The sequence below is a fragment of the Oncorhynchus tshawytscha genome, linkage group LG03, assembly GCF_018296145.1.
Source record: "Oncorhynchus tshawytscha isolate Ot180627B linkage group LG03, Otsh_v2.0, whole genome shotgun sequence".
NCBI classification, from domain to species: domain Eukaryota; kingdom Metazoa; phylum Chordata; class Actinopteri; order Salmoniformes; family Salmonidae; genus Oncorhynchus; species Oncorhynchus tshawytscha.
This window is the reverse complement of record NC_056431.1, coordinates 21,942,673-21,954,797: the sequence shown is the minus strand read 5'-3', so window position 1 is coordinate 21,954,797 and position 12,125 is coordinate 21,942,673. Positions and strand designations below refer to the sequence as shown.

General features: G+C 44.5%; 1 protein-coding gene across 2 annotated transcripts in view; it reads left to right on the top strand.

Moving 5' to 3' along the window:
• The window catches only part of LOC112231199 (pleckstrin homology-like domain family B member 3), a 28,337-nt gene extending 18,520 nt beyond the window's left edge, over positions 1-9,817 (top strand). For both annotated transcript variants that reach the window (XM_042312320.1, XM_042312321.1), the window contains 8 exons: positions 112-213; positions 365-452; positions 1,995-2,160; positions 2,498-2,585; positions 4,372-4,524; positions 4,798-5,005; positions 8,093-8,178; positions 8,339-9,817. In XM_042312320.1, coding sequence (XP_042168254.1) covers positions 112-213; positions 365-452; positions 1,995-2,160; positions 2,498-2,585; positions 4,372-4,524; positions 4,798-5,005; positions 8,093-8,178; positions 8,339-8,473 — 1,026 coding nt within the window. In that variant the 3' untranslated portion in view covers positions 8,474-9,817. The remainder of the gene's footprint in view (positions 1-111; positions 214-364; positions 453-1,994; positions 2,161-2,497; positions 2,586-4,371; positions 4,525-4,797; positions 5,006-8,092; positions 8,179-8,338) is intronic.
• Positions 9,818-12,125: the final 2,308 nt, after the last annotated feature.

The window sequence follows — 12,125 nt, the reverse complement described above, 5'->3', positions numbered from 1 at the left end:
TGTCTAGGTTATAACAACAACATTCACTTGTCTAATTTTTCACTCTCCTCTTCACGGCTGAGTTTATGCCATAACCGGTTATATAACGGTCATACTCCCATCTCTTATCAGGTCTTGAAAGAGAAGAAGCCACTCGCTGATTGGTCCAACATCCCCAGCTCGGTCCCTTGCATGATGTCACTCTCGCCGCTGACCATTCACAAATCACCTCAGGTGTGTTGCCGGGCCGTTACCACTGACACGGGTCATGGTTTCCAGTTGTATGTGACACATACTGTACATAAACACTGATTTGATTCACTTGTTTTTTTACTCCCAGTAATGTACTGAAACACAAACTCACAGTGTTATTCCCTAACTTCAGGAAAAAGCCAAAGAATCTGCCAGTTTACCCCGGAGACGGAGCACGCACCGCAACAATAAGCTCGCCGATAGGCCAATCTCGGCGCAAGGTGAGCTATGATGGGTGTTTAATTATGAATTCCTTTGTCTTTTTTATTTGCTTTACCTCAGAGCATTTTTAGATATTTGCTTTCTCTTTCTATTTGATCCTCTGTCTTTGTCTGTCTATTTGTTTAGTTCTACCCCATCTCTCTCTCTCTCTGCTTCTCTCTCCTTCTCTCTCTCTCTCTCTGCTTCTCTCTCCTTCTCTCTCTCCCTCTCTCATTCTCTCTCTCTCTCTGTCTTTCTCTCTCTGCTTCTCTCTCTCTCCCTCTCTCATTCTCTCTCTGCTTCTCTCTCCTTCTCTCTCTCCCTCTCTCATTCTCTGTCTTTGTCTCCTTCTCTCTCTCCCTCTCTCATTCTCTCTCTCTCTCTGCTTCTCTCTCCTTCTCTCTCTCTCCCTCTCTCATTCTCTCTCTCTCTGTCTGTCTATTTGTTTAGTTCTACCCCATCTCTCTCTCTCTGCTTCTCTCTCCTTCTTTCTCTCTCCCTCTCTCATTCTCTCTCTGTCTTTCTCTCTCCTTCTCTCTCTCTCCCTCTCTCATTCTCTCTCTGTCTTTCTCTCTGCTTCTCTCTCCTTCTCTCTCTCTCCCTCTCTCATTCTCTCTCTCTCTCTGCTTCTCTCTCCTTCTCTCTCTCTCTCTCTCTCATTCTCTCTCTGTCTGTCTATTTGTTTAGTTCTACCCCATCTCTCTCTCTCTCTGCTTCTGCTTCTCTCTTCTCTCTCTCTCTCTCTCTCTCTCTCTCTGCTTCTCTGTCTCCCTCTCTCATTCTCTCTCTCTCTGTCTGTCTCACTCTCTGTCTTTCTCTCTCTGCTTCTCTCTCTTTCTCCCTCTCTCCTTCTCTCTCTCTCTGTCTCACTCTCTCTCTCCTTCTCTCTCTCTCCCTCTCTCATTCTCTCTCTCTCTGTCTTTCTCTCTCTCTATCTCTCTCTGCTTCTCTCTTTCTCTCTCTCTCTCCCTCTCTCCTTCTCTCTCTCTCTGTCTGTCTCACTCTCTCTCTGTCTTTCTCTCTCCATCTCTCTCTCTTTCTCTCTCTCTCTCTCCCTCTCTCCTTCTCTCTCTCTCTGTCTGTCTCACTCTCTGTCTCACTCTCTCTCTGTCTTTCTCTCTCCATCTCTCTCTGCTTCTCTCTCTTTCTCTCACTCTGCCTTTTCAGTCTCTGCTTAAGACGTGTCAGTAGCAGATGTAGCTGTGTGTTATTACCATGCCGTGAGCAGGATATAGCTGTATGAACTGGATGAGCCAGTGGGGCTACTAGTCTATGGCTGTTCTTTAGAAATTCTGTTCTGTTTGTTTGCTCCGCTGCTGCCTATACCCCATTTCCACGATCTCTCTCTCTAACCCACTGTGTGTGTGTTTGTGTGTGTGCGCTGTCATCCTCTCTCTCCCTCTATTTTCTCTCCTCTGCTCTCTCCATTCTCTCCCCTTTTCTCATGCTCTCCTTACCCTGTCTCTTATATAATATAATACATGCTATGTGTACTGTTTTTGTGTCCCTTCCTCTTTCTCTCTCTCTCTCTCTCTCTCTCTCTGTCTCCATCTCTTTCACAGGGCTGGTGAGAATGGTACCCGACAGTCCGAGCCCAGAGCGCTTCACTTCCCCTCTCCCCTCCCACCGGCACAGCAACGGGCACATCAACGGGCACAGACCTGGGCCCAGCAATGGCAGTGATCTCCTCACCCCCTGTAACAGTGCTAGTAGCTCCCGTGCTGCCAGGTCAGTGGAGGGGGAAAAAACGTCTAAAATCACAACGTTTAAAAGAACACGTTAGTGTGATTGTGAATAAGAGGAGGTATCTGATTGGCTGTCAGATGGGAAGAGATGAGTTGTCTGTGGAAGATTGATTGGGTGATTGGGTCAAAGTGGAGATGTAGTTGATGTGAGGTGGAGTGGGATAGACTGGTCAGGTGCGTTTTCTAGGTGTGTGTGAGTGAAATATAAATGCTGCTCTCAGTCTGTGTGTGCATGTGTACGTATGCTTGTACGTCTGCGTCTCCGACGACAATAATGACAGTAACTCTGCTGAAATATGTATTTTTCCTTCTCCCTCCAGCCCAAATCTGGGACTTTTAAACCTGGTGGAGATTGAGAGGAGACTGAGGGAGGCCAAAGCGGAGAGAGAGAGGCTTCTCAAAGAGAGGGTGAGTCACCACCATTAATATCCCTAATCACTTCAGACACAGCTTTAGACGTGCCAGGTCATATTCATTAGGGCACACCGTAACACAACGTTTAAAAAGAGTTTGTTGGCCTCCCGGGTGTCGCTGTGCCACCAGAGACTCTGGGTTCGAGCCCAGGCTCTGTCGCAGCCGGGCCATGACCGAGAGGTCCATGGGGCGACGCACAATTGGCCTAGCGTCGTCCGGGTTAGGAAGGTTTTGGCCGGTAGGGATGTCCTTGTCTCATCGCACACTAGCGACTCCTGTGACAGGCCGGGCACAGTGCGCGCTAACCAGGTCGCCAGGTGCACGGTGTTTCCTCCAACGCATTGGTGCGGCTGGTTTCCGGGTTGGATGCACGCTGTGTTAAGAAGCAGTGCGGCTGGTTTCCGGGTTGGATGGTGCTGTGTTAAGAAGCAGTGCGGCTGGTTTCCGGGTTGGATGCACGCTGTGTTAAGAAGCAGTGCGGCTGGCTTCCGGGTTGGATGGTGCTGTGTTAAGAAGCAGTGCGGCTGGCTTCCGGGTTGGATGGTGCTGTGTTAAGAAGCAGTGCGGCTTGGTTGGGTTGTGTTTCAGAGGACGTATGGCTTTCGACCTTCGTCTCTCCCGAGCCCGTACAGGAGTTGTAGCGATGAGACAAGATAGTAACTACTAACAATTGGATACCACAAGAAAAAGGGGGTATAAAATCAAATAAAACAAGTTGTTTATTATTGGACAGTTAATTCAGGTAGTCCCTCCTTGTTTCAGTCAGTTTTCTTCTGTTTGTTGCTCAATAATGAACACAAACCTGTTGTGTGACCACTTACTGATTACCGTAGATAATTAACATGACCACCAGAAGTAAAAACACTGTGAAATAGAAGAACACTTCATAGAAAACGAACATACTCTCCTATGTATTTATTAGAAGCTCAAAACTTGTTTTATATGAGGCGTCAGTACAGAATTTCACCTTTTATTTTAGAGTATTTTCATACATATCTGTTTTACCGTTTAGAATTGACTGCACTTTATTTGTCTAGTGTCCCCATTTTTAAGGTGTCGTAAGTGTCTTGACAAATTCACTTATAGTGTATTAAATGTAGTCAAAAGTTGAGTATTTGGTCCAATATTCCTAGCACACAATGACTACATCAAGATTGTGACTCTACAAACATGTTGGATGCATTTGCAGTTTGTTTTGGTTACGTTTCAGATTATGTTGTGCTCATTAGAATGGTGTCATTTTGGACTCACTTTTACTGTAAATAAGAATAGAATATGTTTCTGAACACTTCTACATTAATGTGGATGCTACCATGATTACGGAGAATCATGAATGAGAAAGTTAGGTGCACAAGGATCATACCCCCAAAACATGCCAACCTTTTAAGGGAATTTGTCCAAATACTTATGACACCTTCAAATGGGGGGGCTAGATACATAGAGTGCTTTCATTTCTAAATGGTAAATTGAATGAAAATACCCTCAAATCTGTACTGTCGCCTCATATAAAAATATAATCTCAAATCCCAAAATACTGGAGTATAGAGACAAATGAAGTTTTAGCTTTACTGTCCAAATAAATACGTAGTATGCCTCAGCCTAGATATTGTACTTCATCTTATCCCCCTGTTGTCAATAAAAGTATGCCTCTTTCTAAAAAGAAAAACTAATTGATGGTCTTTGAAGGGAGTCACCTTCTCCTCCAATATGATTGATAAGGACACGAGGAGATAGGATGCACAGAACGGATCATTGAGATGGAGCCTGTGTGTTGATCCAGGAGGAAAGGAGGCAGGTGGTGGTGGTGGAGGAGAGGAGGCAGAGAGAGCTGGAGGGCCGAGGAGCAGCAGAACCAGTAAAGTCCCAGAGCAGGCTAGTCCCTGACCCAGAGGAGAAGCCCAAAACCACCAGTCCTGTCCCCAGCTCCCCTGAGGTATGTCTGTCTGGCTGCTCTGTCTTTCTGTCTGGCTGTACTGTCTGTCTGTCTGGTTGCACTGGCTGTCTGTATTGTCTGTCTGTCTGTCTGTCTGTCTGTGTGCTCCATAGCGTTATACATCCTTTCTCCAACCTCTCCTTTTCCCCTGCGTATTACTCTCTCAATCTGTCTTTCTTTCTGTCTCCTTCTCACTAACCTTGTGATGTTGACCTGTTTCATTTGACATGTCTATTGTGACATGATATACATTATACTCATTATTCTTCTCAGCGCTCGCTACCTCTCTTCCTCTCTGCGAACTTTGACCTGCGGGCCCACGTGGAGTCGCTGGGTCACGGGGTGGCGGGGTGCATGGGCCTGCGTATGTCCCCGCGCCGCTGTGCCGGCTTCTTGACCAAGCGAGGCGGGCGGGTCAAGACCTGGAGGAGGAGGTGGTTCCTCTTCGATATGGACCACAGGCGGCTAGCCTACTACACAGGTGAGGGGGCTGAGAGAGAGAGACTGTGTGTGTGTTGGTTGTTGGTGTGTATAAGCCTAAATGCTAGGGCTGTTGCGGTGACCCTATTACCGCCACACCGGCAGTCATGAGTCATGACCGCAGTAAAATTCCACCTGACCGTTGAGTCACGGTAATCTCCTGTTATGCACTCTGCACATGCTTTGGTAGTACCCAACTTGCTAATGACCATCAGGTCCTAACAGCCTGATACTCAGGGCTCTATTGTCCCTCTAACCACTCTGACATCATGGCAAATGCCATCGAAAATCACATCAAACACTTATCATCAAAACAGCATCATGCTTTTAAAACTAACCTCACTGTGATGATCAATTTGAAGAAGGAAGTTCAACAGCAGGTTGAAACAGTGTAAAACATGATCATTGTAGTTGTTCTTTCCAAACCTAACAAGGAAATGGACAGCTTTCTAAGGTGAGGATTAGTTCAAAACATCCATATTATAGTTTATGCATCGATATCAAATCAAACTTTCTTTTTCACATGCGACGAATACAAATTGTGTAGACCTTACCGTGAAATGCTTACTTACAAGCCCGTAACCAACAGTGCAGTTCAAGAAAGAGTTAAGAAAATATTTACCAAATTAACTAAAGTAAAAAATAATAAAAAGTAACACTATAAAATAACAATAAGGAGGCAATATTACAGGGTATAACGGTACCAAGTCAATGTGCGGGGTTACAGGTTAGTCGAGGTAATTTGTACATGTAGGTAGAGGTGAAGTGACTATGCATAGAGAATAAACAGCGAGTAGCAGCAGTGTAAAAAACAAATGGACGGGGGGTCTGTCAATGTAAATAATCTGGTGGCCATTTGGTTAATTGTTCAGCAGTTTTATGGCTTGGGGGTAGAAGCTGTTAAGGAGCCTTTTGGTCCTAGACTTGGTGCTCCGGTACCGCTTGCTGTGCGGTAGCAGAGAAAACAGTCTATGACTTGATTGACTGGTGTCTTTGAAAAATGTTTGGTCTTTCCTCTGACACCGCCTAGTATATAGGTCCTAGATGGCAGGAAGCTTGGCCCCAGTGATGTACTGGGCAGTATGCACTACCCTCTGTAGCGCCTTACGGCCAGATGCCGAGCAGTTAACATACCAGGCAGTGATGCAACTGGTCAGGATCCTCTCGATGGTGCAGCTGTAGAACTTTTTGAGGATCTGGGGACCCATGCCAATTTTTTTCAGTCTCCTGAGGGGGAAAATATATTGCCGTGCCATCTTCACAACTGTCTTGGCGTGCTTTGACAATGTTAGTGATGTGGACACCAAGGAACTTGAGGCTCTCAACCCACTCCACTACAGCCCCGTTGATGAGAATGAGGGTGTGCTCTGTCCTCCTTTTCATGTAGTCCACAATCATCTCCTTTGGCTTGATCACGTTGAGGGAGAGGTTGTTGCCCTGGCACCACACGGCCAGGTCTCTGATCTCCTCCCTATCGTCGTTGTCGGTGATCAGGCCTACCACTATTGTGTCATCGGCAAACGTAATGATGGTGTTGGAGTCATGCCTGGCCATGCAGTCAGGGGGGCTGAGCACGCACCCCTGAGGGGCCCCCATGTTGATGATCAGCGTGGCAGATGTGTTACCTACCCTTACCTTAGGGTGGCCCGTCAGGAAGTCCAGGATCCAGTTGCAGAGGGAGGTGTTTAGTCCCAGGGTCCTTAGCTTAGTGATAAGCTTTGAGGGCACTATGGTGATGAAACGCTGAGCTGTAGTCAATTAATAGCATTCTCACATAGGTGTTCCTTTTGTCCAGGTGTGAAAGGGCAGTGTGGAGTGCAATAGATATTGCATCATCTGTGGATCTGTTGGGGTGGTATGCAAATTTGGGTGGGTCTAGGGTTTCTGGGATAAGGATGTTGATGTGAGCCATGACCAGCCTTTCAAAGCACTTCATGGCTACAGACGTGAGTGTTATGGGTCGGTAGTCATTTAGGCAGGTTACCTTAGTGTTCTTGGGCACAGGCAGTATGGTGATTTGCTTGAAAAATGTTGGTGTTACAGACTCAGACAGGGAAAGGTTGAAAATGTCAGTGAAGACACTTGCCAGTTGGCCAGTGCATGCTTGGAGTACACGTCCTGGTAATCCGTCTGGCCCTGCGGCCTTGTGAATATTGACCTGTTTTGTCTTACTCACATCAGATACGTAGAGCGTGATCACACAGTCGTCCGGAACAGCTGATTCTCTCATGCATGATTCAGTGTTACTTGCCTCGAAGCAAGCATAGAAGTTATTTAGCTCGTCTGGTAGGCTTGTGTCATTGTGCGGCCTGTGGCTGTGCTTCCCAACTAAAGTTGCAAAACTCTGAATCTAGCATTATATTGGACCTGTTTCGCAATGATCACTTTTACGCTCAACATAGCCACTTCATATGCCCACTCGCTCCGGAATGGGAAAAATATTATTTATATTTTATTCAGATAAGTTCAATTATATTCTTCTTGCTATAAAATCTTATAATATAAAATAATGGCATAAGACTTAGAAGCATATCCTGTCAGCTCAATAAACAAGCCTAAATCCCATGGCCCTTAAACTCAAGTCAGTGCCACTGTCTTTTTTCATTGTTCCCCTCTAATTGGGACTGATTTAGACCTGGGACACCAGGTGTGTGCAATTCATTATCAGGTAGAACAGAAAACCAGCAGGCTCTGGACCTCGTAGGATAAGAGTTGAGTATCCCTGGCCTATGACATTGAGCATAGCCAGATAACCTACAGTAGGCCAACTCATATTCTGTTCTTCTGAAATGGATTTATTGTGATGGTGTATATTCAATTGATTTATTATAATCCTTTTTCAATGAAGATGTTGCAAAGGCCTCACGTCAGCGGCTTGTATGCGTGGAGGCCTGGCGATGCTAAACGTGTTTATGTTAATTGCCGGTCAATTACTGTGAGACTGGCAGTCTTTTGCATGACAATAACCAGCTGACAAAATGTAATGACCAAAGCCCTACTAAATGCCTATGTGATTTGTGTCTGTCTGTCTCTCTCCCTCTCTTTGTATCTCTCGTTCTCCCTCAAATTGACTATTGTTTACCTTTAGATTGTGATGAGAGGAAGCTGAAGGGGGTGATCTACTTCCAGGCTATAGAGGAAGTCTACTATGACCACCTGCGCACAGCCACTTCAGTGAGTCCTCATATACAGTATTTTGTCACCATAGAGAGGGAACAATGTGCCCATGATATCACCACAACTGTTAAAGAGATGATTCATTCATGCATTCAATGCTTGAAACCAAATCCCCAAAATTATCATCTCTCTCTCTCTCTCTCTCTCTCTCTCTCAGTCTCCGCGGCCCAGCCTTACGTTCTGTGTGAAGACGTACGAGCGCCTCTTCTTCCTGGTGGCGCCCAGCGCCGAGGCCATGAGGATCTGGATGGACGTCATTGTCACAGCAACAGACGAGCACAGCCGCTACTGACCTTGACTTTACACCTGTCCCCTTTCCTGTGTCTGTCTGACCTACCCCTTGGATTGAACCTCCATTCACCTGGCTGACCTGGCTAACCTGGCTACAGTTTCAGCAGTTTACATTATGTGGGGAAAACTGCAATCTTCAACCTCCACCCTCCAATGCGTGTAGGACCCAGCTAGACTGTAATTTTGCTGCCTGAACTTTACATCACATGAGTGGTGGAGGTGAGGAGTGATGAGCAGAACATAACGTTCAGGAAAGCTCTTCCTGAAGGAACTGACATTTGATTCTGGATAGTTTCTTAGGAGCTTTGATGACATGGCAGACTGTTACAGGTTCTGTGTGGAACAAGAGACATTTGGAGGAGGGACAAGGCCATGGGAATATAAAGATGTGGAAGTGCAAGCTGGAGCAACCATTTGACATCTTAGAGTCAGTGCCAACCATGATATACTGACAGACAAACCTGATGTCTTTTTATTAGTCTCAAATCAGGATTTTATGGTTGGTGTCTCTCTAGCAGCTGTGTTTGAGCTCCCTCTTGTGGCCAGATTAAATTATTGAAGTACTACAGCTTCCATTGAAATATGCAGGTAACTGCCAAAATAATGGAAACACCAGCATAGTGTGTCTTAATAGGTCGTTGTGCCACCACGAGCAAGAACAGCTTCAATGCACCTTGGCATGGATTCTGCAATGGTCTGGAATTCTATTGGGGGGATGCGACATCATTCTTCCATAAGAAATTTGATAATTTTGTGTTTTGTTTGATGGTGGAAAACGCTGCCTCAGGCTCCGCTCCAGAATCTCTCATAAGTGTTCAATTGGCTTGAGATCTGGTGATTGAGTTGGCCACGGCATATGGCTTTACATCGTATTAATGCTCATCAAATCATTCAGTGACCCTCATGCCCTGTGGATGGGGGGGCATTTTCATCTTATGGTGGCATAGCCATGGGAGACAAAATAATAGACAAAATGATGGCCAGCTCAGCATTTTTATACATGACCCTAAGCATGATGGGATATCAATTGTTTCATTAACTCAGGGACCACACCTGTGTGGAAGCACCTGCTTTCAACATACTTTGTATCCCTCATTAACTCAAGTGTTTCCATTCTTTTGGCAGTTACCTGTACATGTATGTCTGTATTGAACATTGGTATATTTATCATCTGTCAAAAGGGCTGTTCAGAGTCAATCAAAACACTGACCGATCGTTCAGTTCTTAAAATGGATTGTTTTTGTTGTTTGTTTTTTACAATATCAACACAGAAATACTATATGCTTATAAATATGTATTATTAATATTGTCATTATTATTATGATCATTAAAGGTTTTTCATACACTTTTGGTGAAAACCTTCCCTTACTGATTTGCGTACTTCAATGTCTACTTGAAAACAACTTTTTAATTATGCTTTTTATTTTTAGTATTTTAACTTTACTTTCCTGCCAGACAGCTATAGAGCTATACAAACTGGCACCCACAATTGTATATACAGTGGGGCAAAAAAGTATTTAGTCAGCCACCAATTGTGCAAGTTCTCCCACTTAAAAAGATGAGAGAGGCCTGTAATTTTCATCATAGGTACACTTCAACTATGACAGACAAAATGAGAAGAAAAAAAATCCAGAAAATCACATTGTAGGATTTTGAATGAATTTATTTGCAAATTATGGTGGAAAATAAGTATTTGGTCAATAACAAAAGTTTATCTCAATACTTTGTTATGTACCCTTTGTTGGCAATGACAGAGGTCAAACGTTTTCTGTAAGGCTTCACAAGGTTTTCACACACTGTTGCTGGTATTTTGGCTAGGCCACTCCAGGACCTTGAAATGCTTCTTACGAAGCCACTCCTTCGTTGCCCGGGCGGTGTGTTTCGGATCATTGTCATGCTGAAAGACCCAGCCACGTTTCATCTTCAATGCCCTTGCTGATGGAAGGAGGTTTTCACTCAAAATCTCACGATACATGGCCCCATTCATTCTTTCCTTTACACGGATCAGTCGTCCTGGTCCCTTTGCAGAAAACAGCCCCAGAGCATGATGTTTCCACCCCCATGCTTCACAGTAGGTATGATGTTCTTTGGATGCAACTCAGCATTCTTTGTCCTTCAAACACGACGAGTTGAGTTTTTACCAAAAAGTTCTATTTTGGTTTCATCTGACCATATGACATTCTCCCAATCTTCTTCTGGATCATCCAAATGCTCTCTAGCAAACTTCAGACGGGCCTGGGCATGTACTGGTTTAAGCAGGGGGACACATCTGGCACTGCAGGATTTGAGTCCCTGGCGGGGTAGTGTGTTACTGATGGTAGGCTTTTTTACTTTGGTCCCAGCTCTCTGCAGGTCATTCACTAGGTCCCCCCGCGTGGTTCTGGGATTTTTGCTCACCGTTCTTGTGATAATTTTGACCCCACGGGGTGAGATCTTGCGTGGAGCCCCAGATCGTGGGAGATTATCAGTGGTCTTGTATGTCTTCCATTTCCTAATAATTGCTCCCACAGTTGATTTCTTCAAACCAAGCTGCTTACCTATTGCAGATTCAGTCTTGCCAGCCTGGTGCAGGTCTACAATTTTGTTTCTGGTGTCCTTTGACAGCTCTTTGGTCTTGGCCATAGTGGAGTTTGGAGTGTGACTGTTTGAGGTTGTGGACAGGTGTCTTTTATACTGATAACAAGTTCAAACAGGTGCCATTAATACAGGTAACGAGTGGAGGACAGAGGAGCCTCTTAAAGAAGTTACATGTCTGTGAGAGCCAGAAATCTTGCTTGTTTGTAGGTGACCAAATACTTATTTTCCACCATAATTTGCAAATAAATTCATTAAAAGTCCTACAATGTGATTTTCTGGATTTTTTTCTTCTCATTTTGTCTGTCATAGTTGAAGTGTGCCTATGATGAACATTACAGGCCTCATCTTTTTAAGTGGGAGAACTTGCACAATTGGTGGCTGACTAAATACTTTTTTGCCCCACTGTACATTTTTAAATCTGATCTATTAACCATGGTATTGACCGTTTCAAATGGATGGTATTGCCCCCAGCTGTTGTAAGATGAAGAGGGTGACATATTTATATTTAAAACATTATTTTGATGATTTTATTCATACTATTTCAAGATATAGTCCCGACACAAATCTAGGGTTGCTACCCGAGCCGGCTGGTCGTTCATTCTATCGGTCCGGGTCCTAGAGACGCGACCCAGTCGTTCAGTCTTCTTGTTCTGTATCTATGGATTCGGTCCAGTCATTTGTTCTAAATGTTCCATTGCCATACTACCTGGCAAAGTTCTTGCTTGCTAGCCAACTATGGCTAACTGACAGTCACGACAAACAGTGCAGACAGAATAACAACAGTAGCTGTATTTTCAGTTGTTTAAGCTGTGTTCTAGTGACATTTTATTTGGATACGTCGATAACAATGAGCTAAAGAGGAGCGATTTCGCCTGATATACAGTAGAACATGTGTTCTGTTGTTAGGACACTGTTGATCAGAGGGGCTAGCCAACAACACAGCTAACACAATCACTTCAAACTGAAGCTGTAAAGACGGGAAACTAGCTGCACTTCGTTTCGTTTTACCTTTTTTAAATTTACATTTCTTTGTATACATCTATAAAAAATTATGCCAGCTGAGTTAATGATTTCAA